The sequence below is a fragment of the Phascolarctos cinereus genome, unplaced genomic scaffold (assembly GCF_003287225.1).
Source record: "Phascolarctos cinereus isolate Bilbo 61053 unplaced genomic scaffold, phaCin_HiC Scaffold_4;HRSCAF=312, whole genome shotgun sequence".
Lineage (NCBI taxonomy): Eukaryota > Metazoa > Chordata > Mammalia > Diprotodontia > Phascolarctidae > Phascolarctos > Phascolarctos cinereus.
Window position 1 is genome coordinate 65,683,278 of NW_027555847.1, and position 26,757 is coordinate 65,710,034.

Sequence of the window (26,757 nt, forward strand, 5' to 3'; positions counted from 1 at the left end):
GATACAAAAAAGAGGCAAAAGACAGTCTCTATTCTCAAAGAACTCCCAGTCTAACGGAGGAGACGATATGCAAACAAGTACGTCCAAACAAACTATATACAGTATAAAAAGGAAATCATTAAAAGAAGGAAGGCTCTAGAATTAAGAAGCTTCTTGGGAAAGGCTTCTTATAGAAGATGAGATTTTAGTTGGGATTTAAGGGAATTGTAAAGTACTTTGTAAACCTTAAAGCCGCCATATAAAACCTACCTGCTCGTACTTTTATTAGTATTATTATAACTGCGTCATTAATCTCATCATCATCCCCCTTTAGACCACAGTCTCCATGAGGGCAGGGACCTTCTCCCTCCCTCCACGGCCTAGCCCAGTGCTCTGTGTGTAGTCCCCCGATAAATGTTTGCTGAATCAATGAATGACCTAAGGCAAAAGGAGACACGGGTAAAGGAGAACTCCAGAAAGAGTGTTCAAGGCAAATTTTAGGAAGGAGAGAAAATACCTCCAAGAAAGTGGAGGAGAGTGGAGCAAGGAAGGGCAGGGAGGCTGGGGGGGGAGAAATAAAGGAAAGCTTCACAGATTGGGACCTGCATGAAGGGAAAAAAAGCCTTCAGTCTCAGGCCCAGATGGAGAGAGGAGACAGTCTACTCAGACTCAGAGATGGAAGAAAGAAAGATGAGACAGCAGACCAGCCAATAATCCCTTCTATTAGAAATCCATAATTCTATCTTAGCAAAGGTGGGAAAGAAGGCTGGAGCAAGATTATGGAGAACTAGAAATGCCCGGCCAGGGACCCTACAGGAAACTGGGAACTGACGGATATTCAACAGAGAAGTGGCACCATCATAATAATATAACAAGTTTCCGTGACATTTCAAGGTTTACAAAGCACGTTCCTCATAACAGCCCAAGGAGGAAGGTAACACAGGTATTATTATCCCCATTTGATAGATGAGGAAACTGAGGTTCAGAGAAAAGTGATTTGGCCTGGGTCATGCAACTAAATAAATGTCAGAGCAAGATTTTGCAACAGGATTTGAATTTAGGTCTCTCAGAACCAAGAGCAGTGCTCTTTCCATAGAGCCACACTGTATCTCAGACCTGGAGATTAGGAAGAGTATAGAGATGGCTATAATGAACTCTATCAAGCGGGGCAGGACCGTGACATGGTATTTCTCAACACCCTGTGACAGTGTTATAATGTTTCCCTCAGTGACATTTGCCTGGACAGACTCACTGCTGAATGGTATTTTGCTATATGTGGAAAAAAGGTCATTAGATCACAAACTTAGCTTTGGAGGGGATGTCAAGCAATTATCTAGTCCAACTACCTCATTTTACAGATGGGGAAACTGAGGCTCTGCTACACTGGATTGTCCATGGTCACACTAGGCAGTAAGAAAAAGAACCATAAGATGAACCCAAATCATCTGACTACAGATCCCATGCTCTGCTCCTACAGGTCCTAAGACCACTTCAGGAATTAGAATCCCAGATTTGTAAGCAACCTCTGAAGTCATATGTAGTCTAAAGAAGTTAAACTATCTTCCAGCACCCCCAAAAGCCCAATTCCCTCTACGGTATTCCCAATAATGGGTACCCAGGCTCTGCTGAAATCCTTCTTGTGACAGGGAATCCAGTCCCTTTTCCATTTCTGGACCAGTTCTTCCTTCCACTGAGTAGAAATCTGCTTTGAAACTTTCCCCCCATTCCTCCTAATTCTACCCATTGGGCACAAGCAGAATTAGTGGAATCCCTCTGCGGGACAAGCCTTAAAGATACTTAAAGATACCTGAAGGGAGCACAAATCCCTGCTGCAAATGCCCACCTCCAGGCTCAACACCCTAAACCACCCCCACCCCCCACCCCCCACCCCCTGCCCCGACCTGGTATACTTCCCTATTTGCTCCCCCGCTCCCATCTGCATACCATGGGAACAAAGATGCTGCCTTACCTGCTTTTTCGTCCATGACCTGAACGCACCATTCAGTATTTTAGCTCCTTGGACTATATGGGGAGGTGGCTGCTTACCAGATTTGTGGGACCCTACGGAAAGGAATGATTGGATTAGCTCCTGTAGACACAGCTCCAGCATAGCACTATTTCCTACACCGCCCCCCACCCCTGGCTCCCACCCACCCCCACCCCCCCCCCCGCCCCAGACCCACAGACTCTCCTCACCATAAGAAAAGGGCAAGACCTGACAGAGAGAGCTTCTCAGGTCCCAGGGAATTTGGGATCCCTGGCACACACTGCCCTCACCTTGCTAAATCCTTTGTTTTTCATTATTGAAACAGCCAGTAAAATTCCACCTCCTCCAGGGAGCATTCCCTGACTAAATGGCATAAGGGAGGGTGTTTTCTTCCCCCAGGTCTCACTATTTAAACCACACAACTCTAATATTTATATAGCGTTTTAAGAATTGCAAAGCACTTAATTTGCTCTACTGGACTTCAGGGATTCGCAGCGCTTGGCATGAGGGCATACAGAGGCTGAGGACATCAGAAGCTATGATAGAATGTCACTGCCCTGGCAATCCCAGCTCCAGCTCACCAAAGCATAAGGTGTATTTCAAATTACTTGAAGGGGAGGAGAGGGTGACTAGTGACTTTATTATCTAAAGTAATTATAATGTAAATGATCTTGTAAACTAAATTGCTTTCTATTTTTATGTAAATGTTAAATGTTATATATTTGCTTAAAAAAAAGATTTGCAAAGCACTTTACAATATTATCTTGATTTACCCTCACAGTCTTGTAGACTCTGAGAGATAGGTGTTATTATTATCTCTATTTTATAGAAGGAAATGGACATAGGTTAAATAACTTGCTAGTTAGTAAATGTCTGAGACAGGATTTGAACTCAGGTCCTCCTGACTCCAGGTCAGGTATTCTATCCACTGTGCCACCTAACACAGCCTTCTTCCAGTATAGGCATAAACACTATGAATGCTACTTTCTTCTCATTCATTTATGCTGTCTTGGCCTCATGTGACCATCTGTCCATGTTTTGAGTCTTTGCTATGGACAGAATTCTGCACGTGAAGGGCAGGGCCAGGGTCTGTACAGTGCCTAGCCAAACACCACAGACAAAAAGTTGCACTGAAGAGGCCCAAGAGGTCCAAGAGGAACCTAACTGTAAAATAAAGTTACCTTTACATTTTCTTTGAAATCTAAAAAGTGTTCCTTCTCCCTGGGCCAGAGGCACTAAGCAAATCTGTTGCTCATCAGGGCTGGAGGAACAGCTCTGGCATCACGAGGCAGAGTTGAACTTAGAAATGGAATCTGACTTGGCCCTGAGACCCTCTAGGATGGCGAGTAAGTGCCTGAGCCTTGCGATCTTTAACTGTAAAATGGAGATAAGATTTGCTCTACCTCTGTTCCTGAGTTGTTTTGAGGAAAGCATTCAAGTATTAAAGAAAGCTGTGATGTCCCCATTTTACAGATAAGACAAACTTAGGGGCAGAAAGGGAAAATTGCATGTCGAAAGTCACACAGTGAGTTGGTGGCAGGGCCAGGACTGTGCAATGACCAAAAATCAATTCAAAATCAAAGGTGTAATCAATCTGAGGTCTTTCTGTAGCGCTTGCCCAAGTCGTATCGTGCAACTTCACTGCAGCCTCAGTTCTGAACACAAAGCATGTGCACTTTGCACTGAGCATGCCCTCAGGCCACATGACACCAAAGAACACCTCTGAAACAGGAAAAAGGGTCTACAGTGGAAAACATTTAAGAAGACTTGCTCCAGAGCAGTATCATTGGATTCCACTCCATCACCATGTTGTCTCTATATAAGATAGTAGTATTATTCCCATCAGCCAACACATCTCAAACTGTACTCCAGTTGTGAGTGGGGGACTCAAGAGTTCTACCAAAATGCTCCCTCAATTTCTGTCCTTTTCATGCTCCTTGCATATCGTCCTGATGTCCACTTCCTAGAAAGGCCATCACTGAGAAGAGAATTCATGAATAAAAACCTGGTCCTCTTATCTGAGTAACATTGGGCCTGGTGTGTATGGGGGGGTGGGGGGGGTGTACCCCGCACTCAAGGCACAATTCCAGTCAACCTCAGGAAGCTGAAATACCTTAGCAATAGGGAGAGTTACATGTTTTTAACATTAAAAAAAAAAGTAAACATTGGGAGATGCCATAAATTAAAATCTAGATTCCAGGTTCTGTGTAAAAGTTATCCAAGTCAGTGAATTCTCTAAGATACCAATTGAGAAACAAATGTATCCCTCCAAATTCAATGAAAATCCCTCTCCCCTCCATGGATAGCACTTTAAACTCAATTCTCAGGGCTTTCCCACATAGTTTATTATTTGCTCCTGAAAAGTGGTCAGTAAGGTAGATACAAAAGGGTACCTGGGAACAATATTTTTATTCCCGTTTTACAGGTGAGGCAACAAAGGCCTGAAGAGGATAAGTGACTTGCCTCAGGTCATCAAGCAGAAAACCTAGATCACCTGACTCTGAGTTCTCCCATGAAAACAGTGCCAGGCAGTTCAGCACATAAATTGCAGGACCTGGAATCAGGAAGATGTGAGTTTACATTCAGCCTTCCGACACCTACTAGACAGGTGACTCTGGGCAAGAAGTCACTTAACAGTTGTCTGCCTCAGTTTCCCCATCTGTAAAATGGGGATCATAATAGCACCCCCTCCTCCCAAGGTCATCTGACAATCAAATGAGATAATAATAATAATTATATGTGCCTGGCACATAGTAACCACTACAGAAATGTTAGGTATCATCATCATCATCATCATCATCATTATTATTATTATTATTTTTTTTTTTATCTAGCTGCAGAACTAGGAAGATGGTGGGAGGGACTGGATTTTGCAAAGCCCGACTGGGAAGCTCAAGGATTTGGCCAGCAGAGGGGAAGGCCACGTTTTCCACTGATCCTGCATACCAGCAGTAGCTCAGTTTCACAAAGAAATCAAGGAATAGTTCTCTACCTTTGAATGTCTCTAGCAGATGCTTCCCCATATACCAGCAGGCAGTTTCAAAGTTCGGAAACTGGGTTAGACTGCCAACTTTCAATCTTCTTTCCACTTCGTACGCTCTGCGATCCAAAGCAAAATGTACTTCAGTGTAATGAGTCACAGGCAAGGTCAGTGACTAACAGCTAGGTCAGGCCTGAGCCAGGGAGGCCTCACTAAAACAACAGCCAGGAGACAGAGAAATGCAAATGCTGTATGGCTTCACGGGTCAGGCTTAGGACTGATTTCTGGTTGGCTGGGCTGGCACCTCAGTCCAGCATTGAAACAACATGTAATGAATGCTAGGGATTAAGTTGCTTTGGTGGCCATCAGTTCCAGAGGGCATGCATGCTGGGCTGGCAGACAAAATGTGGAGTGGCAGAGTTATGAGACACTGATGCTAACTGTCAGGGAAGGGAGTGTCTTCTAGCCCCTCGGAGATCTGAGCAGGAACCTCGGAGAGCAGCCTTCCTGCCTGCCTTCCTTCCTTCCTTCCTGGTGGGTCAGCTGGATACACCCCTAAGGGGATTGTCCCCTTAAGACCCCTATAAATCCTAAGAGTAGGTTTTCCCTTGTGGGGGGCATGGGAAGGTCAGATTGAAGAGGAAATCCCATTATTACTTCAAGGAACTGAGAGTGGCACGTGCCTTCCTGCTCAGTTTGTGGCAAAAGGGAAAAACCCTGAGTGACCAAACTCCACAGTTTTCAAAATGCATAGCAACAGTTTCCAGGGAGAGTTAGAAACAGGGCATTGGGGGAGGAGAGAGGTGGGGAGAGGAGAAGGAGGGGTAGCACATTATTAATAAACACTTGAAGCACAATACCTCATCTGCATTTCAATACTCAGGCTGTGAAGGAAATGTCCTGAAAATGCCAGGCAGTCTACAGGGGTTAGTGTTGCATATATCCAACCTACAAGAGAGGAAGAAACGCAGGTGTCTGTAGGCCCTCCCACCTCCGAGGCAGCAGGGCAGGGGGCCTCCCAGAAACACCCTCAACTGCTTCCCCCCAAGAGGCAAGGTGGGGTGAGGCCAAGGCCTGGAGAGACAGAGTCCTTTCTCCAGGCCTGGGCACGAGAAAAGCCTCGCTCACCTCCTCTTCCAAGTCCCTACTGTCAGCTACTTATCACAGGGGCACGTCTGCAAGATTTCTCTGTGCCTAGGTAACAGGGACTATTGTGCATCTCTGAAAGCCCTGGGTGCACTGAGGAGTCCAAGATTAAACAGTTGTCTCCAAGCCTGAGCACCTCCCTACCTGGAGAACAAGTATAGAGGACCAAGCCTGAGGAGGGATGGGAATCACAGAACTTTAAAACCAAGAGGAGCCCAGACATCATCCTGTCCAACTCCCCACCCCACCCCCATTTCAGAGGTGAGAGGGGAAGTCACCTGTCCAGGGCACACAGTGAGCTAGTAACAGAGCCAGGCTAGACACCCCGTCTTCTGACCCCTAATGCTCTTTTCACAACGTACACTGCCACCCGCCTCAGTAAATGCACAGGAAGACGGGAGCCCTGGGCAGGCAGCTTCCCTGGGGCCCTTCCTCAGGCTGTGTACAGGCTGGGCAGGAATAACTCACTGCCTGGGGGTGGGGGTAGGGGGAATCAGTCAGGCACATTGTTCGGTGCCACTGACAACACCCAGGGGCTTTGAGGGAAGTGCCAGCTGTTTAAGCAGCTGTTCTAATATGGTGTAGACACAGCCCTCCCAGCCATAGCTTGGTTTAGCTTAACCCCTGAGGGAAAGGCTCAGTTACCTGTTGGCAAGGAGAGTTACACTGGGTCGACTGTGGCAGGAAGGGCCAGCGGTCTTAATGGCTATTTTTTTTTAAATGAAGGGAGAACTGCAGCTCCCCTGGTAAACTATGGCTGTTCTCTCTACTCAGAAACCCATGAAATAGGGACACCTCAGTCTTGGCTTTTTGCCTATACTGTCCAAATGCACCCACATCTGGTGAGAGACTATATGTAGCATGGATCCTGCATGCAGGTGACATGGACAGAGCATGGGAGTGACTGTGAAGCAGGCTTCATGGAATACCACAAGATTGGGAGGTGGGGGTGGGGAGTCAGCCTAATATGGGAATAGGGAAGGAGGAGTGTGTGTTGCAGGGATCTTTAAGAGGGAGGGAGCAGAGAGGAGGAGGAGGAAGAGGATGAAGGCCAAGAGGAGACCTTCTTCCTTTTCAAACCAGCAGCTCCACTCTAACAGCAGACGTACCTGAAGGAATGAAGAGCGTCTGGCCTTGCTTTACTGTACATTTGTAGCATTTGTCCACTTGGTCAGCAAAGAACATCTCACTGTGATTGGCTGCCGATTGCCATCGCTCATACAGAGAGAGATTTGCCGAGGCTGGTTTGATGAGATAAAAGATCTTCTCCCCCTGAACAAGAAAGGGCATCATTAGGGAGAACTGACCATCTTCCAGGTTACTGGATGTGATAAATTGAACTCCAAACGTTCTTGGATTTGAAGAAATCCCTCTTAGCAAAACTGGGAAGGAGACCACACGTGCAATGGGAAAAACATATATGAGGGCAAGAGCAGCCCAGCTTGGGGTATCATATGCTCCTGAGATTGGACAGGAAGGGACTCAGGGGTTCCTTTTTAATTGAAAGAAAATAAAATTCTCTCCTTGTTTTCATGTAGCTTTCCCAGAAGTCTGAACTAACAATAATAATTATAATTATAATAATAATAGCTCTCATTATAGATTGCTTTCAGGTCTGCAAAGCACTTCCAACACGTTATCTTACTTGATCCTCACAACTACCCTGTGAGATGGGTGCTATCATTATAGGACTCAGGGCAGTTAAGTGACCTGCCCAGGACCACACTGCCAGTGTCTGAGATGGTATCTGAACTCAGGTCTTCCTGACTCCAAGTCCAGCATTCTATCGCCTGTGGCACCAAACAGGCTTTTTATGAATGCCTACTACGTGCAGGGCTCTGTGGTAAGGACTGGGGATACACAGATAAAACACACAAGCCATGCTCTCAGGAAGTTTAGAGTCTAACGGGGGGAAGGACAAACCCACAAATAGCCATGATGCATGCAAAGGAGAGGCCCAGGAAAGTGTCATGAGAAATCTAAGGAGGGAGATGGGTGCGAAGAGAGAGAAGGACTGAGGAATGTCAGAGGCAGCTTTGCCAAGGAGCTAGCATCTGAGTCAGGCCTTAAAGCTCAGAATGGTCTTCAATAACCTCAAGCCAGGTGAGTTTCCATCTGACACCTACACTCTTCACATTCAGTAATCACCTGCCTTCAAGCAGCACTGACCTCCCAGAATGGTCCTACCTAGGATGCCCCCTCTGCCCTTCCACCTGGCCACGTCCAGCAATTCCTCAAGACCCAATGTGAGGCCCAGCTTTTCTGAGAAGCCTTCCCACACCGATGTCTCCATTATTTGAGCTTCTGTTTCACATATCAGCACAATTCAACAACTCTTCCTATCTTACCACCTCTCCTCTAGTTCTTGCTTACAGGTTAACTTAAGTAGGCTCTTTGGAGAGCCACTGACAGTAAGGCTTACCTTGAGCACATGGTACCAGGCTGAGGCCCCTCCAGAGTCTATGTGGAAGTCAGTGTAACTGTCCTTCACACAAATCAGGCAATACTTGGTCACTTTGGGTTTGGCCAGTAAGGCATCATCGGGCCAATAGTTTTCTACCCAGGATAGCTTTTTCACAATCTCCGGAGGTTCTACAAAGCTGGACATTCTGAAGGCAGAAGAGTAAAAAGATGATTCAGTTTAAAAAAAAAAAAAGATGCAGTAAACATGGGGAAGGAGGAGGAGGAAGAGGACAGCACTGGAAAGCTTGTTCCCAGGGAGTCTCTTATCTCATTGACAAAGCAAGTCTGGCATATCTACAAGAGCACCAGACTTTAGAGTCGAGAGGGTCTGGGTAAAGAATCCTGCCTTGGACACATACCTGCTGTGTGACCCTGGACAAGTCATATCCCTTCTCTAAGGTTCAAAGTTCATCTGGAATATGAATCTAAGACCCAGTTCCTCATAAGGCTTCAATAATGTACGTATAAAGTGTTCTGCCAACCGTAAAGCGCTACTTAGTATGAGCTATTCTCATTAGGGGGGGTCTTTCCCCCCCGAGAGTCTGTTCTCTTGGAGCCTTGTAAGGCAACAGTTTCCATCTTGGCCTAAATATGTGTTTTGTTTTGACCACTGTAGCACTGAAGAGAAAGATTGTTGTTTTCCCCACACACACAACATGGGGCACTTTCGGTGTCTTTTAAACGACAGCATCTGTTCTTCAAGCTCCCAGCTCTACCCTGTTGTTTCTGCTTCATGTCAAATCCGGTTACTCTATCTCTTGATTCAAATACGAGCAAGAAAGGATGGAAACTTTCATTCGGTTCAAACTTCATCATCTTGGGCAAGACACCAAATGCGTCAGAGGAGGTGCCTACCACCGCATCCCATCCAGAACAGTTCCACCTGGCTCAAGGAATAAAGATTGTGTTCTACTGCAGCCTCTGCAAAAAAAATGGAAACTACGAAATTCCTCTCTGAAAAAATTTCTAATCACTGAACACTTGATGAGAAATCCAGCCCACACCAGTGAGAGGCGAAAGCTAAGCCAGGCGAGAAGTAACGCCTGTGAAGAAAAAGTGGAGTCAGCTACCGTTACCCTCTGCCCATCTTACAGCCCCTCTCTTATTGGATTCCCTTTTCTTTCTGGAAAGAACACGTCCAAGGCATTGCCTTTTTTCTATGCTAGCTGAGCTGCAGACATACAACATGTCTACTGAGGCAGTTTCCCTAGGACTTTCCTCTCCAGCAACACGTAGATTACCCCAGGGAGCTAGAGGGCTTTGCCAAAGATTTATGCAATTAGACTGAGAACCCAGATCCTCTGACTGAATCTGTACTCTATTTGGAGAACTGGCTCTTTCTCAATCTGCTGGTGCACCTATCTTACACATATGCAGTGTTTCCCCTATGCCCTGTATTGCAGGTGGTCCACACAGGTTAAGTATGATTTCCTCAACTGAAGAATAAACTCCCAAGGATAGTGAACAGGACTTGGAGCAGGAAAGGGACTTTAAAGATCATCTAGTCTCAGTGGCTTATTTTTTTTCTTTCTTTCTTTTTTTGGAGGTAATCAGGGTTAAGTGACTTGCCCAGGGTCACACAGCTAGTAAGTATTAAATACCTGAGGCTGGATTTGACCTCAGGTCTTCCTGACTCCAGGGCTAGTACTCTATTCACTGTGCCACCTAGTTGCCCTAACTGGCTTATTTTAAAAAGGAGGAAACTGAGGGCCAGAGAGAGGCCCAAGGTCACACACTAACTAGACCTCAGCCCACGACTAGACCCCAAGTCTTCTGTCTGCATCTCTTGCCCAAATATCATGTTGCCTCCCATCCTCTGCTACTCCTATTTTACCTATGGGACTGAGCACACAGTGGGTACCTGATAAATAATTGTTGATAGATTGATTGTGGTTTGAAGATATTTGCATTGTGTAACATCAAAATTTAAGCAAAACCTGGAATCACACCACAGCTCCCTTTCAACTTAAACCAAGTATTCTTAACCATTTTGGGGTCATGTACCTTCAGAATAAATAACATTTTTAAATGCAAAAAAATATAATGCATAGGATCATAAAAGAACCCAATTACACTGAAATAAAGATATAATTTGTTTTATCATCCAAGTTCATGGATGTCCATGAAATCTATCAACAGACATGGATCTTGGGTTAAGAAGCTCTGATTTAAATCAATCTGTCTCTCTAACTTCTACCAAATCAATTTAGTTCTAATCACTTGAATCTAGTTGAGATGCCAATTCTCTTGGAAGGGATAGCATATTAAGCTGTTATCACTCATGGGTACCTTACCTTAATAAATTATTTTATTAGAATCTTATTAATAAAGGGCAAGTTCTGGTCTGGGGAAGGAAAAGACGTCTCTATCACAGAGAATTTCCAGTGGGACACCAGCCTAAGGGCACAGTGGGCCATTCTAGGTAGAATAGGGAAGCATGGATCCGTGGGGACTTTCTGGGCTACAATGATACAAAGGAATGGCAAGAGGAGGTTATGTAGTGGTGCCAAGCACAAATCTGGGCCACTTCCTAATTTTGCCATTCTTTATCACAAGGAGGAAACGGAGACAATCCCACTCATCTCTCTGTGAATTACTGAGCAGCCCACATTACAAAATCAAAATAACAAGGCTATCTACCATGGCTACTGTTCCACACCTAAGGCAGCCCCCAGAATCTGAAGGTTCCTACTCAATAATTAATCACAGAATTGGAAGGAACATCTGAGGTCTTATCATCCAACTGGTATTGCCTCTAAATCTATCATCCAAACAGGAATTGCCTCTAAAGCATTCATGTCAAAGACAAATCATCCAGTCTCTTTCTGAAGGTCTACAATGAGGGAATCCACTATCAATTGAGACAGATCTAAATCTTAGGAAGTTTTTCTATAGGCCAAACCAAAACGCCCCTTTTTAAAACTTCCCTCCCCTGTTCCTAGCACCAAGCATTCACAGGTGTCTGCTGGTTTTCCTTCAAAGCCTGTCTGACTGAGAAGGAAAAGGCATGAAAAGGGAAGGGCAAATTTTCCAGACTACTGAGATCACAGGATCATAGACCGAGCTGGAAAATAATTTAAAGATCATCTACTCCAACATCCTCATTTTACAGAGAAGGAATGGAGGATCAAAGAGGTTAATGGTCTTATTCTAGGTCATACAGCTAATTAAGTTTCTAAGATGGGATCTGAACCCAGGCAGCTTCCAGCACTCTGTCTTCTACGTCAACTGTCTCTTATCTCACTCAAGATGTTTCAGGTGTTTGAGGTAACAGAGAAGAACAAGAAATTAAGCCATTTCTAAGCATTGGGGAAACAATTTCCTGAAATCCAGTGTCAATTGGCTACTCGTTAACAAAGGGACCCACGGTCTGCAGAGGGGACAGAGACACTTCCAGTACTCCACAAAGGCTCTCTGGGCAAGGCTGCCTCACCTCGTGTCAGAAAACTCCAGGTTAGTGACGTTGAGGACCCGTTTCCGGTTGGTACTATAGTAGTAATCCACAAACTCCTTCAGTTTCATCTTGCAGTCTTTCTGTTTGGTGACATCGGTCACATCCACACTCCTCTCTGGGCCTGAGGAATTTGAACAAGAGACAGATGAGCCCCACGCCTCTGAAGTCAGGAGCCCAGAGTCATTAGATCTAGCCAGAGAATCTCTGGATTTCACAGGGGGATGGGACCGCTGGATGAGACTATCTAGTCCAACCTATACCTGAAGAAAACTGTACTCTACAACCTACCCGACTCTTGTCATCAGGCTGCTGCTTTAAATGGGGGTACACTCATCTACGTGACTGCCAACAAGTAACAGACAAACATGGGGCCCACACATGCACAATACAGATATCAGGAGGAGAAGCACCGAGACTTGACTGTCTGACAGAGTTCTAGGGCTCTGGATTCTAATTCTACCCTCAGTCAACTTTGTAAAATAAGATAAAACCCAGAGGGCTGCCTCACCTTCTAAGGGCTTCAGTAACCTCAGGCTATGCTGACCAGAGAGGACTGCCCTGAGCCGGGAGCTCTTTGCGAGGCTGGACAACTAGTCACACTGAACGGCACTCTCTGCTCAGGTTCTACTACAGTCTAGAGTCTAGACAATAACATTTACCCTCCTTTCAGGGTTATGATGAAAACTAGCAAGTAGCAAAGTGATGGGGTCCAAAAATTATTCCCCTTTGAGAAATGGGGTCAGAGGAAATTCAATCCAACGCAACACAACAAGTGTTTCCTGAATTCCTACCATGTGACAAACACTAAGAAAGGCATGGAAGACAAAAAAGAAACTAGCCCTGCCCTCAGGAAACTTCCTCCTACCGGGGGGAACAACATGTACCCAGATAAGAAATACAAACATAATAAGTCACCAGCAATTCCATCCTGGGGGCCTCCCTCTGACTGGAGGGTAGAGGGCTCCTTCCAGAAACTGCCCCTGAGAAGGGTACCCAGGTCAGCCACCTCCTCATTTCCTATGGTCTTCTCCATCACACCCCCTCACCAGGTACCTTCTTTCTACCTCACCCCTCCCGTTTCAGCTTACTTTTACCTGCTGCCTTCCCTCCTGGGCATGGAAGCTCCTCAAGGGAGCTGATGCACAGCACCTGACACACAGTAGGTACTTAGTAAATGTTTATTACATATTATTGGATACTGGGGATATGCCTAGAACAAGAGGTAAAAAGAAAAAGCATTCACTCCTTCCTTTCCTTAGCAGTCTCCTTCCCAACCACCCCTAACAGACTAATTGGGCCTAATCCCCATAAACCTCGGCAGAGTGCCTTGAGGACCATCTCCAGTCATCCTGATCTATATCTCACTACTGGACTCAGATGGCTCCAGAGGACAAAGTGAGGCTGGTGACTTTGCACAGCCCTGCCTCACTTAAATCCAATTCACTTGCATGTGATAATCATTTAAGATCAATTGAGCCCCAACAAGGGCCAAAAACCTGAATTAATCTTTTCTTCCTGCCCCTTCCTGCGTCCACAGCTAGAGCTAATCGAGAGCATTCTTATGTTTTTGATCGCTAAGGCGCCTTTAACCCAGACACCACCTTCAATAATGGGAATTTTCCTCATCTTGGTGGCAAAGGAAACACAAGCATCCTGGATCCAACATTTGCCGATCTTGTTCAATTCCTTTCCCATATTCTGGTTAACTATATGGAGATCATAAACTGGGTAACACAGACATCCTGAGTCAGGGTTTAAATGTCCTTCTAAAATTGCTTGATTCAGCCAGAGTTAAAGCTCTGGCTCCATGTAACATGTCACTAACTTAAGGGAATAAACAATACGGATTTACTTATAACCTAGCTTGTTGTCTCTTTAACCAACTTTCAGGTCAACACATGGCATGGCATCACCTCTGAGATCAAAGGACAAACAACAAACAACAACAACCACTCGCACCAGAGACCTCGCCCTGAGGAACTTCTGCCCTGGGACCCCATTCTCCTGACTGGCGGCTGCCCTTTGGACCATTTTTCAGGGAAAAAAAAAACTATTCACGCTTCACTTCCCTCTCTCTTCTCCAACCACCTCTTCTAGTCTTCTCACTAACCAAGTGCAACCACCCCGCACAGTTTTGGAATACAAATCATGTGACAAACTCTCAGAAAGGCATCGAAGACAATAAAGAAATTGGCAGTAAATCAACCGCCAATACTTTACGAGTGTGTCAGTCTACTCACTTATGGCCCCACTTACCATCCCTCTGACTTTCTAGACCAAAGGGTCCCTCCCTGGCCACTACTTTCATACCTGAATTGTAGAATCTTTGCTTTTGTATTTTGTTTTGCACTCTCAGCACTTAGCACAGTGCTTGGCACATACTAAGTACCTAATAAATATCTTTTCATTCATCCATCCATCCATCCACATAATCATCCAAACATCCATCCATCCATGTATTCATCCACCCATCCATTCATTCATCAATTCATCAATACATCTATCCATCCATTTATTCATCAATACATCCATCCATTCATTCATTTAGAAGGATATTTCAAGAATGAGAGACTGTCCATGCAAAGGCACACAGGCAGAAAATGAATACCAAGTAAGCCAGATTAGCTGGAACATAACAGTGCATGAGAGTGAGTAATGTGGAATCAGAAAGGAAAAGGAAGGTGGAGTCAGATGGGGAAGGACTTTACATACCAGAGAAATTTGTATTTCATCTTAGAAGCAATAGGGAACCACAGGGACTCAAGCACAGGAGTGACATTATTCCCCCAGGTATATATATTCTCATTCTCTCTCCTCCCTCTCCTTCTCTCTCTCTCTGTTTCTTTGTCTCTCTCTGTCTGTATGTGTCTCTGTCTTTCTGGGTGTCTCTCTCTCTCTTTCTATTTCTCTGTCTCTGAGCACAGAGTGATAAGACATTAGGAATAGCATATGACAGCTGTGAAGGACAAAATGGAAACCATGGGGGATCAATCATCCAGTCCCAAGACAACTTTACTCCAGCTTCTATTGTGCTGCTTCAGTTCAATTCTGCATACATTTGTTAAGTACCTTCTATGTACATGGCACCATAGAAATAAAAAGACAAAAATGAAACTGCCCTCAAAGGAGCTTATCTTCTACTGGGGGTAAGCAGTACGTGTGCAAGTAAGTAAATACAAAAGGAGATAGGGAGGGGAAAAGAGGGAGAGGCAGAGAAAAGAGGGGGGGAGGGAAAGTGGGGAGAGGATAGAGACGAAGGAAGAAGGAAGGAAGGAAGAAGGAAGGAAGGAAGGAAGGAAGGAAGGAAGGAAGGAAGGAAGGAAGGAAGGAAGGAAGGAAGGAAGGAAGGAAGGAGGAAGGAAGGAAGGAAGGAAGGAAGGAAGGAAGGAAGGAAGGAAGGAAGGAAGGAAGGAAGGAAGGAAGGAAGGAAGGAAGGAAGGAAGGAAGGAAGGAAAGGAAGGAAGGAAGGAAGGAAGGAAGGAAGGAAGGAAGGAAGGATGGAAAGGAAGGAAGGAAGGCTTCACCAGATGGCCAAAGAAGACCATGACACTAGAAAGGCAGCTCTACACAAACACAAGGCAGCAATGCTTCTCAGTAAGGCTTAGCCAGATTCAACTGTAATTTGGAGCATTATGTAATTGGGAAATATTTAGCAAAACAAAAATACAATAAAATATAGATAACATACTTTTAGTGCATGTCTATTTGAGTTTGACACCACTGGTCTACAGGATTCACTGACTACATAGAAAAGAAGAGCTGAGATGGATTTTTACACCGGAAATAGGCTTTCACATAACTCTCACCTTTTTCTATTGTTTCTTTATTCTTTTAAGTGTTTCTCACACTAGGGATCAGCAGCCCAGAGAGGTCCTGGGAGGGCTTAGGGGACTGCAGGGACAGGAGAGCTCTAAGAGCTTCAGACACTTGCTTGGTACAAGCAATAGGGGAAAGGTGCCCTACATTCAGGCGAACTGGCTCCCCTCAGTTGAATCAGGAAGCACCCAGAAGGGGAGAAAGTGAAAGCTTTGTGCTTTGGGTCAAGAAGTTATGCTGGGTCTAGGACCTATCAACAAGGGCATCACAAAACAGACAAACTGAAGAACTGGAGAAATATGAGTACATGATACTTTGTATACTAATTGTGCTCCTGAGAAGTTGTGTGTGGAATTGTTGGGGAGAAGAAAGGGAATGAGAGAGGGAGGGAGGGAGAGAGAGAGGGAGGGAGGGAGAGAGGAAGGAAGGAAAGGAGAGAGAAAGGGAAAAAGGGAAGGAGGGACATCATTAAAAACATCTTTCATCACTGAAAACTTGAAACATTTTAAAAATACATGGGAAAAAACATAAGGAAAATCCTAAGGAACAAAAACAAGCAGGACAGCTTTGTTACCACTGTAATAAATTGTCACTTAAAAATTATATCTGATAAAAATTCATGGTTTTATATATAATCCTCTTTTCCTGTCCTATGTATGCTAAAATATTGTTTTTGTTTATTAAGTTCATAATAAAAATTATTATATGTAAAAGGAAGTTTGTCAAATTGAATCAAATTTTAAATGCTTCAGAATAACTTACAAGGAATTCTATAATGAATTACACCTTCAGTGAGAAAAATCTTTTTCAAAAGAGAAAACTACAATCTATCTCCATCCTCTCCTCTAGCTGATTTCCCATTCCTCCCTTTCATTCATTCTCTATTGTAGCCATACTTGCCTACTTGCTCTTCCCCTTACACAATATTGCATTCCCTACCTCCATACTTTTGCATTCCCTGTGCTTGGAATGCTCTCCCTCTTCACCTCCAGGGCTTGACATCCCTAGTTCCCTTTGAGAATCTTCTTCTTCTGGAATGTACAGTCTTACAGAGCTGCACAGATCACTGAGAGGTCAAGCAGCTAGCCCATGCCCACAAGTATGGGTCAGAGACAAGACCTGAACCCAGATCTTCCTGCCTTGAAGGCCAGCTATCTATCACTACAACAGAGTACTTTTTCCTACCCAGAGCCTAAGAGGTGCTTAGTAAAGGGCCAGTTATATCCACCCCCCTGAAACACCCTCTTCCCTATGTCAAACATGTGGGATCTTCACAAATCAAACAGGACACAAGCAGGGATGGGTCCCCCTGGCTCTCCCTGAAGCTGCAGCCCAGCCCAACCAGGAGCCTCCCAGGACTGACGAACACAGTACCTACCCACATAGTTCTCAACATCACTAACGTAAAACGTTGGAGCTGGGACAGCCAGCCCTAAGCCATCCTTCTTGGGGACGAGGATGGGCTCTGTGAAGCCACGGTCCTCCAGGTAGTCCAGGGTCAGCTGGCTGCCGGGCACTTTGACAACAACATCATCCGCACTGAAATGGAGGAGGGAAACACCAGGCTTACACCCACTCATTCCCAAATGTCCCACCATGAGCACCCAGTACCTCCCTGGTTGAGACTTTCCACACAATGGTGGCACAATTGGTAAGAACCAAGCCTCTGGAATTCCTGAGGCTACGTATATGTAGCATTCTCAGGTCAGTAGTGTTAACTATTGTTATTCCCACTTTACTTGTGAGGAAACTGAGGCTCAGAAAAGTTAAGCAAATGGCTCACTATTACATAGTAAGTATTGGAGTCAAGCTTCAAACTCAGATCTCCTGATTCCATATCACCACCACACACCACTTTCCTGAGGATTTGATTGTATAGTCCAAAGCTCAAAGTGTTTTGGGGCTTTATCAGTAGCAGAAAACTTCTCTGTCAATGCATCACAATGGTTAGGTCCCATGATTTACCACAAACATGGCTGTACTGACATCTCTACCACAGATTAGCAATGAGACCCAGCACAAATCACTTGTGGTCCATGAAAGATTAAGGCTGCCAGTACGGGATTTAGAGCAAAAGGGACTTCAAAGATCATCTACTCCAACATTCTCACTATACAGATGAGGAAACTGAGGCCCAAAGAGGTTTAGGGCAGCTAGGTGGTGGAGCTGAAGGAACATCAGGACACGGAGCCAGGAAGACTCAAGTTCAAATCACGCTTCAGACATTTCCTAGCTGTGTGGCCCTGAGCAAGTCACTTAACCTCTTCTGCCTATCTGCAGAAACCTCAGTCTCCTCATCTATAAATGGGAATAAAAAATAGCACCTATTTTATCAGGTTGTTATGAGGATCAAAGTGATTTGCAAATCTTTTTATTTGCAAATCTGAAAGAGTTATATAAACACTAGCTATTATCATCATCATTGTTTATTATCATTAATATTTATATTATTATCATCATTATATGACTTAACCAAGGCCATACAGTTAACAGTAGTAGGACAGAGACTAGAACTCTTATCCTCCAGCTATCAACTCAGATCTCCTTTTCCTAACTTTTGTGTGTCATAGCCCCCTTTGCCACTCAGGTGAAATCTATATCACTTTGTTTATCTGTTTGTTTGTTTTTCTTTTTTCTTTTTTGGCTAGGTGGTGAGGTTAAGTGACTTGCCCAGGGTCACACAGGTAGTGAGTATCAAGTCTGGATTTGAACTCAGGTCCTCCTGACTCCAGGGCCAGGTGCTCTATCCACTGCGCCACCTAGCTGCCCCTCAAGTGAAATCTATAGACTCATTTGAGTCCTGTCGCTAATTGAATAAAATAAAATATATAAGAATACTGAGATAGCCAATTATATTGAAATGCAGCTATAAACAATTTTTTTAAGCCTTAGAACTCAGATTAAGAACCCCAACTTCCATCATGCTACCTTGAACTGGTGAGAATGCTAAGAGCAGAGGGACAGAATTAAACAGAATTTAAATCTGAGTCATTAAGCTTTCAGTTCCTGCCTCTTCCCACTGGCTGCCCAAGGCTCGAAGACTCCCTTTAGAGAAGACTCTAAAACATGGAGTTACTGGGGAAATGAGGGTGGCCAGCAGTTCTACAGCACTGTTACTCAGAAAACGCCTTCCCCTTCCATCAGCCAGGACACTGCTCATTAAACATCACCATGAGAAATACCCTTCCCAGCCCCTGAACCCTTTGTAGTGGCTTCTGAAACAGATGGAAGAAGAAACAGGAAGGCTTGAGACTCCCTTGCTCGGCTCCAGAGTCTAGGCACTGAACAAAGTGGGTCAACCCAGCAGGGGCTTACTGCTCTTCACCCCAGCTGTGACAGGACTCCTGAGAACCCCAGTGTTAGTCTGTAGGGACCAGATTTGTTTGGGAAAGGCCCAGCGGTGACTAATCCTCTTCTGCCCTCTACTGTGCATTCCCCAAACTACAGAGGGCCAGTGGAGGACACCATCTGCCTAGAAGTAGAGAGATGCTCCCAGCTCTAAGTCAGAAGGGGAGTGAGGGAGGAAGAAGAAGAGGGAGGAGGAGGAGGAGGAGGAAGAGGAAAAAAAGTGGCCTGTGAAGGTCACAAGGGGAAGAGGCATCAAAGGCAAGATTAGAACTCAAGGCTTGACTCCAGAACCAGTATTCATTCCATTTGGCCTCCAATGGCTCATTGCAGTAACTTCCCACAACCTCACCAATAACTCAGCAGTCAGTCCACCATGGCTCCTGGGGTCATAGATTTATATTTAGTAGGAATGTTAAATGTGATCTAGTATATCCTCCCCCTCCCCTTTTTACAGATGAGGAACCCAAAAAGACTTGTACGACTTGCCACGGTCCCCTACATAGTGAGTGGTGTAGGTGGGGATGCTGGGAAATGAACAAAGGACCTTTCACTCTGTCTCCCATGCCCTTTCCACTATAAGACACTGACTCTCATCAGGCTGAGTGAGTGGAGGGGGGACGGACAGTGCCTTTTGACTTGGAACCTAGGAACAGATCCATCTCTAGTATTTTCCCTGCTGGGGAAAGTGATTAAAGGAAGGGGCTCTGAGGTTCCCCTCAGGATGAGTTGGCTTGGCAAGGGAAAAGAGCAGGAAAGGGTTGTGTTGCCTGACCACTTCCCAAGGCTGGCAGAGTCTCCCTATATCAAATGATATAATATTTGTAGAGCGCTTAGCCATGCCTGGAACATAACAGGTGTTTAAAAATGCTTGTTTCCTACCCCCCTTCCCCCTAAAGAGTCAGAGAAGGATCCACAGGAATTAGAGTGCAAGGGAAACTTAGAGATCATTTGGTCAAGGGGTTCTTAACCTGGTACCCCTTAACTTGGAAATTTTAATATTTTGATAATTATATCTCAGCACGATGGTTTCCTTTGTAATATTACATATTTTATTTAAAATATTTAAAATATTATTCCAAGAAGGGTTTCACTTGCCCAAGGGGTACGTAACAAAAAAGAGGCCAAGAAACCTTCATCTGGTCCAATGCCTTCATTTTACAGATGAGGAAACTGAGGCCCACAGAGGTTAAGTGATTTGGTTTTTGGTTTGTTTGTTCGTTTTTTACTTTTTAGGCAATTGGGGTTAAGTGACTTGCCCAGGGTCACACAGCTAGTAAGTGTCAAGTGTTTGGTCTGAATCTGGATTTGAACTCAGGTCCTCCTGACTTCAGGACTGGTGCTCTATCCACTGCGCCACCTAGCTGCCCCAAATGATTTGTTAAAGGTCACACGTGTGATTAGTGGCAGCACCAAGGAGTGAAACCAAGTCTTCAGACTCCAAATCTTTCCACTATTGATTTGCTGCCTATAAAGGCTGAACTGAAGAGAGAGTGAGGTAAAAGATTGAGAAAGGAATCCTAGCCATCATCTATGGTCAGTTACTGAATGAACAAAGAGAAACCAGATTATGGATTCTGGGAGTCATGTTATTTTTGTTGGTTTTCCACTGAGCAAAGTGTGGTATTGATATATGTTAATGGCACTGAAAGGTACGCTGGAAAGGCTGCTTGAGTAGAACAATAGTCCCATCCCTTCGCATGGTGCTTTTCCAGGGTGCAAAGCACTTTCCCATCAATTATCTTATTTAATCACCAGAGTACCCCTGTCAGATCAATCAATCAATCCATAATCCTTCATTAAATGCCTATGATAAGCTGGGCATGGGGTGAGGCTCTGGGAAAACAAAGAATGTTCTCAAGAGGGACAAAACAGGAGTGAGATAAGCAGGAGAGGTGGTACTATAGCCTAATTTTACATGTGAGGAAACTGAGGTCTGGAGAAGTTTAAGGCACTTGATCAAAGCCACCTTGCTAGTCAAAGATTGGAAAGGGACCAAAACCAAAGCTGGTCCAGACTCATGGCATCACATCCTTGCCACCCCAGGTGGCTTCAGAGGTCAGAGGGTGGAAGCCCCTGAGAGCTAAAGGAAGCATCTCACTTAACCTTCCCCCATGCCACATAGGGAGACAGCTGGAGGGTGAAATTCTCTTTGGTGACTAGAATCAAAGGAGACACTCATGCAGTCAGAAACACATGGGCAATGTGAAAGACCAAGGAAAGAAGAGTTTCCCCACCTTTCAAGACACACAGAGGTTTTAACAATCCCATGCTCCAGATGAGACCAGGAGTCAAGGACAGAACCATTGCTCACTCTGTGCAAGGGTCAACTCCTGTAGGGGCAGTGATTAATCACTAATAATTCAGGAACTGTGGAATTATGGAAACAGCACTGAGTCATACAGAAAAATGCTTCAAATCATTAATAATTAGAGAAATGCATATTTTAAGCAATTTGGAGGTGCGATCTCACACCAATCAGACTGGCAAAGTTGACAAAGAAGGAAAATGGCAAATGCTGGAGGGTCTTTGGAAAAACAGGCAAACTAATGGTGCTATTGGCAGAGTTCTGAACCAGTATGTGGTTCTGGAAAGCAATTTGGAACTATGCCCAAAAGTTTACTAAGCTGTGTATACCTCTTGGCCCGGCAATACTGTCACTAAGTCTATATCCCAAAGAGATCAAAGAAAGAGGAAGAGGACCCACATGTACAAAAATATTGGTAGCCACTCTTTTTTGTGGTGGCCAAACTGAAAATGCAGGTGGTACTCAACAAATTATGGAATATGAATGTAACCAAATACTAATGTGCTGGAAGAACAATGGAATGATGGTTGCCGAAAAACGTAGGAAGACTGTCTGAGGTGACAGAGTGAACAGAACCAGGAGAACTATGCTTATTATAACAACCACATTGTGAAAACAAATCACTCTGAAAGACTTAAAAATCCTAATCAATGCAATGACCAAAAACCATTACAGAGACCAGTGATGAGGAATATACCTACCTGCTGAGAGGTGATGGACTAAACATGCAGCATGAGGCATTATTCATCGAAAATTTACTTTTAAAGAAAGAGCACTGGATTCGGAGATAAAATATCTGTGTTGTGGCCTGAGATCTGCTATGTATTAGCTGAGTGACCTTGGACAAATCATTTCCCTTCTCCAGGGAAATTTACTTCTCTGTACAATGAGGGGGTGGGGCTACATGATTTCAAGGTCCCTTTCATATTCTTGATAACCTGTCATTTCACCAATAGTTCTGAGCAGAAGAAGTAGCTCATGCAGCCTTATCTCCCCCCCCCCCATTCAACTGCAGGTCTCCCTATCAGCACCTTCTACCCTGCAGACAACTTTCCCAGGTTCCCATTTTCAATGGCAGTGGAGCCAAGGTCCTTACTCCCACAGGAGAATCATGTAGGCATTCAGCAAGGCAGACACTGTAACTGCTGAGCACCTTTTAAAACCGATGGGATACCAGGTATTAAGGGAACTACCACAATGATAACTACCCACTGCTAAAATGATCCCTGGTTCCAGATGGTCAACTAAAAAGTTTTTCCAGATATGCTCTGATGGATACATACTGCCAGCAAAATGCCTGAAACACAATGACATGACCACAGGTCACAAAAAAGGACAGGGACTATATAAAGCCCTGGCTGTCCTGGCCCTCTCACCTCAGAGATAGCTAAGGACTCTCTTTCTCCTGAGTGTGCAAGGATACATAGAGGTATGAGTGCAATGAGGAAAGGGTGTTGAGATCCCACATACAGCAGCACTCTTTTTAATAGCAAAGAACTGGAGGGAATATGGGTGCCTATTAATCCAGGAATGACTAAACAAACTGTGATATGTGAATGTAATGGAATCATTTTTTTTTAGGCAATCAGAGTTAAGTGACTTGTCCAGAGTCACACAGCCAATAAGCGTCTGAGGCCAGATTTGAACTCAGGTCCTCCTGACTCCAAGGCTGATCCTTAATAGAATATGATTGTACTGTAAGAAATCATGATGAAGAAAGAATTCAGAGGAACTTTGGAAGATCTGTAGGAATTGATTTAGAGCAAAATCAGCATAACCAGAATAATTTACACCAAGGCCACAATAATATAAAGGAAAACAACATCAGAATTCTGCTTCATGCAGTATTCAATCACGATTTTCAGAGTCAAGAGACATAGAAGCATGTCTACGCCAATCAGCAAAGAGATGGTGTACAAGAGGGGAAGAACGAGGCGTGCATTTTGGGGCATGGCCATGTTGATTTGTTTTGCTTAACTGCATTCATTTGTAACACGAGAGGCAGCTAGGTGGCTCCACAGTGTACACAGCACAGGATGTGGAGTTAGAAAAGCCCGAGTTCAAATCCTGCCTCAGACACTTACTAGTCATGTGACCCTGGGTTCATCACTTCACATCTGCCCGCCTGGATTTCTTCATCTATAAGATGGGGATAATAGCACCCACCTCTCAGAATTACTGTGAAGATAACATGAGGGAATAGCTGTAAAGTACTTTGCAAACCTTAAAGCACTTTATAAATTCTAGCTATTTATTATTGTTGTTGTTGTTGTTGTTATTATTATTATTATTATTTTAATAAGAAAGGTTTCTTTTCGGTGGCTTGGAAGCAGATCAATAGGAAGTGACGGAAAATGGAGGGGAAGGGCACATGGGAAGAATCCAAATCTGGAGTCATAGAAACAAGGTTCAAATTCTGGTTCTGCTACTTATTAGCTATGTGACCTTGGACAAGTCATTTTACCCCTGTAGCCCTCAGTTTCTTTCCTTATAAAACGAAGTAGTTACATTTAATTCTAGATCTATGATTCCCTGATCATATCCCTTGATATCCATAATTAGCCTCTCAGGTGCCAGATGGGGCCTCCTGGGAGAGGATCAGCCCTGTACAAAAGATGTTGGCAAGACTGAATTTTCCTTGACCTCTGGTTCAGGCAGATGCCAGGACCCAATGAGCCAGCTGTCTCTTATTGGTTCTTCTTCCCAAAAGAATAAGCTCTGGGACAAACAATTAAGAGAATGAGAAGACAGCTTCCCAAAAAAAGCCTGTTGATTCATTCAGGACATCAGCTCCTGACCTCCATCCTGGTAGCTCCCTTGTAACTTCTTAGCATCCTCCTGAGCCTCCCAGACCCCACAGTCAGCTCAGCAAGAATTTGTAAAAGACAGGTGCCCTTTAATCTTTAAAATGATATTTGATGAATGGACTGTCACTAACAGAGCACCATGCTATAGAGAGCAGAGGGGGAAAGTAAGAGAGACCCTGCTGGTGCAAAGAAAAGAAAGGTGAGTGAACTTGGAGGAAAGAAGTCCTGGGTTTGACAAAATACACTGGCAGGATTGAGTTTTCCTTAGCCTCTGGTTCAGGAAAATGCCAGGACCCAATGTCTGATGTTGGTGCTTCTTCCCAAGAGAATAGGCTTTAAGGCACAACAGACTAAAAGAATAAAAAGAAAGTGCCCCACCTACGACCACGGGCAAGTCATATAACCTCACTGGGCTTCAGTTTCCCCATCAGTAAACTGGGGGGGTGGTAACATCACAGTACTTTCCTCTCACAGGGTTTGTTGTAAGATTCAAAAGAAATAATGTGATTTAAGCTCAGTGGGTATTTTAAAGGGCTATATAAATTCCAGTTATTACCGAGTCAAAATAAAGCTAACCAGTGACTAGAAGGGTGCCCTCAGGCCAGGCCTGGCATGAAAGGGAAGATCTAATTCTGTCTTAACAGCTTTATTTACTCATGATTCAATTGTTTCTCATGGTCCTCCAGGGTGAGCGTACACCCTCCCTAAACCTCTGTTTCCCATCCAAGTCTTTCAAACTATCCAGAAGAGGAACATCCTTATTCCCCCAATTCCATGGCGGGGGGGTTGGAAAGAGGAAGCCTTCGTATGGGGCTTAAATGAAGTTATTGTTCTTCACAGAAATCGCTCTCTGCCTTGCCCACAGATAGCATCTTTCCACAAGCCCACCCATCTCCATCCCCCTCTACAGACGTCCAGATTCCACTTTTCCTATCAGAGGCAACCAAGTTTTCTTAATCACAGAACCACAGACCTATCAATAGAAGGGATCTCAAGATGATATCCTGCCTGGCTCCCTTCCTTTTCAAAAGTAAAGACCCATCCTACTTCTTAGGCAATCCAAGCCCAAAGAGATTAAATGATTTACCCAAGGTCGCACAGCTCCATTGGCGATGGAATTAACTGTTCTTTAAACTGACCTGTTTATAGCTAGATAACTAGACCTGCACATTTTAAGCACAGGACTGTGGCTTCATAAGATTCAAAACTGGTGGGGCAGCTAGGTGGTGCAGTGAATAGAGCACCAGACCTGGAGTCAGGAGGACCTGCACTCAAATTCGGCCTCAGACACATAGCACTCACTAGCTGTGTGACTCTGGGCAAGTCACTTAATTCCAATTGCCTTACCAAAAAAAGTAAAAATAAATTTAAAAAAAACCTTACTTTAGTTAGTTAATCTGGTTGCCAGCAAACTCACAAACTCCACTAGAAGATTTCACTATCTAGCATCCCAATGGCAAACGGCCCCTAGAGAGCTATGTTCCCCAGACTCCCAATCCAGAGTCTTCCTACAGAGGGCCATGGTCTCACAGCCACCTGCCCCCATTGGCCTGTGTACCCACCTGGGGAAGGTTCGGCTCCTCAGCTCTTTGATGAACACTTGACTCCCATTCTGGACAGGTTTGACATCTGTTGTCTGCCCGGTGTCATGTTTATGCCAATTTCTTTTTTTTTTCACTGAAAAAGAGAGGAGATAGGGTCAGTAACAAGGAGTTACTGCAGCCCCTAGGAGGGCAATCCAAAGCCCCCAGGAACACACCCAGGAAATAACCCCTGGCCCCCCAAGCCCTCTGCATGCCCCAGCTTCCAGCCTCCTGGCTCCCCAGAAGATGTACACAGCTGCTTTAACATTCATGGGTGAGAGGACCACAGATTTAGAGCTGGAAGGAGTCTTGGTGACCATTCAGTCCATTGGTGTCAAACTCAGAACAGAAACAGGAAGTGCTAAACCATACAGAAGGATCCCTGCATGGCCATCTATTGATTTAAGAAACCACATACTAACATTATCTATGCTCTACTGTATTTTTATTTATTTTGTTATCTATTCCCAACTACATTTTAATCTGGTTCTGGCTGCACTTGGAAGTGTCGCTGGACCATAATCTGAGAGTCTGACACCTCTGATCTAGTCAAACTCTGCCATTTTACAGATGAGGAAACTCAGGGCCATGGAGTCTCGAGTCCTCCAGGTAGTACCTCATGAGAGGCAAGATGGGAACTATGTAACCTGCCCCCAGAGGAGGTGTTCTTTCAAGCCTCCCATCCTCTAGCAAGGAATTCAGAGGACATTCTGTGGGAATGGGACCACAGAGTCAAGGCTAATATCTCCCATGAGATGTCACCGGAGCATAAGAAGCATTCTTTGGTACCACTTTTTATCTGGCAAACAAGAACTATACAATACATGATGGGCAATGGGTGTTATGTGCAGAAGTTTCCACTGGCTTTAGTGGTCCACAAGCAAATGGA

At 44.6% G+C, this 26,757-nt stretch overlaps 1 protein-coding gene across 1 annotated transcript in view; it reads right to left on the bottom strand.

Moving 5' to 3' along the window:
• Positions 1-26,757, bottom strand: part of PHF2 (PHD finger protein 2) — a 197,331-nt gene that overhangs the window by 43,060 nt on the left and 127,514 nt on the right. The window contains exons 3-10 of the mRNA XM_020981266.2: positions 25,848-25,962; positions 17,204-17,364; positions 11,989-12,130; positions 8,515-8,701; positions 7,202-7,364; positions 5,807-5,894; positions 4,959-5,065; positions 1,949-2,040 (exon numbers count right to left, since the gene is read on the bottom strand). Of these exons, the coding sequence (XP_020836925.1) occupies positions 1,949-2,040; positions 4,959-5,065; positions 5,807-5,894; positions 7,202-7,364; positions 8,515-8,701; positions 11,989-12,130; positions 17,204-17,364; positions 25,848-25,962 (1,055 nt within the window). The remainder of the gene's footprint in view (positions 1-1,948; positions 2,041-4,958; positions 5,066-5,806; positions 5,895-7,201; positions 7,365-8,514; positions 8,702-11,988; positions 12,131-17,203; positions 17,365-25,847; positions 25,963-26,757) is intronic.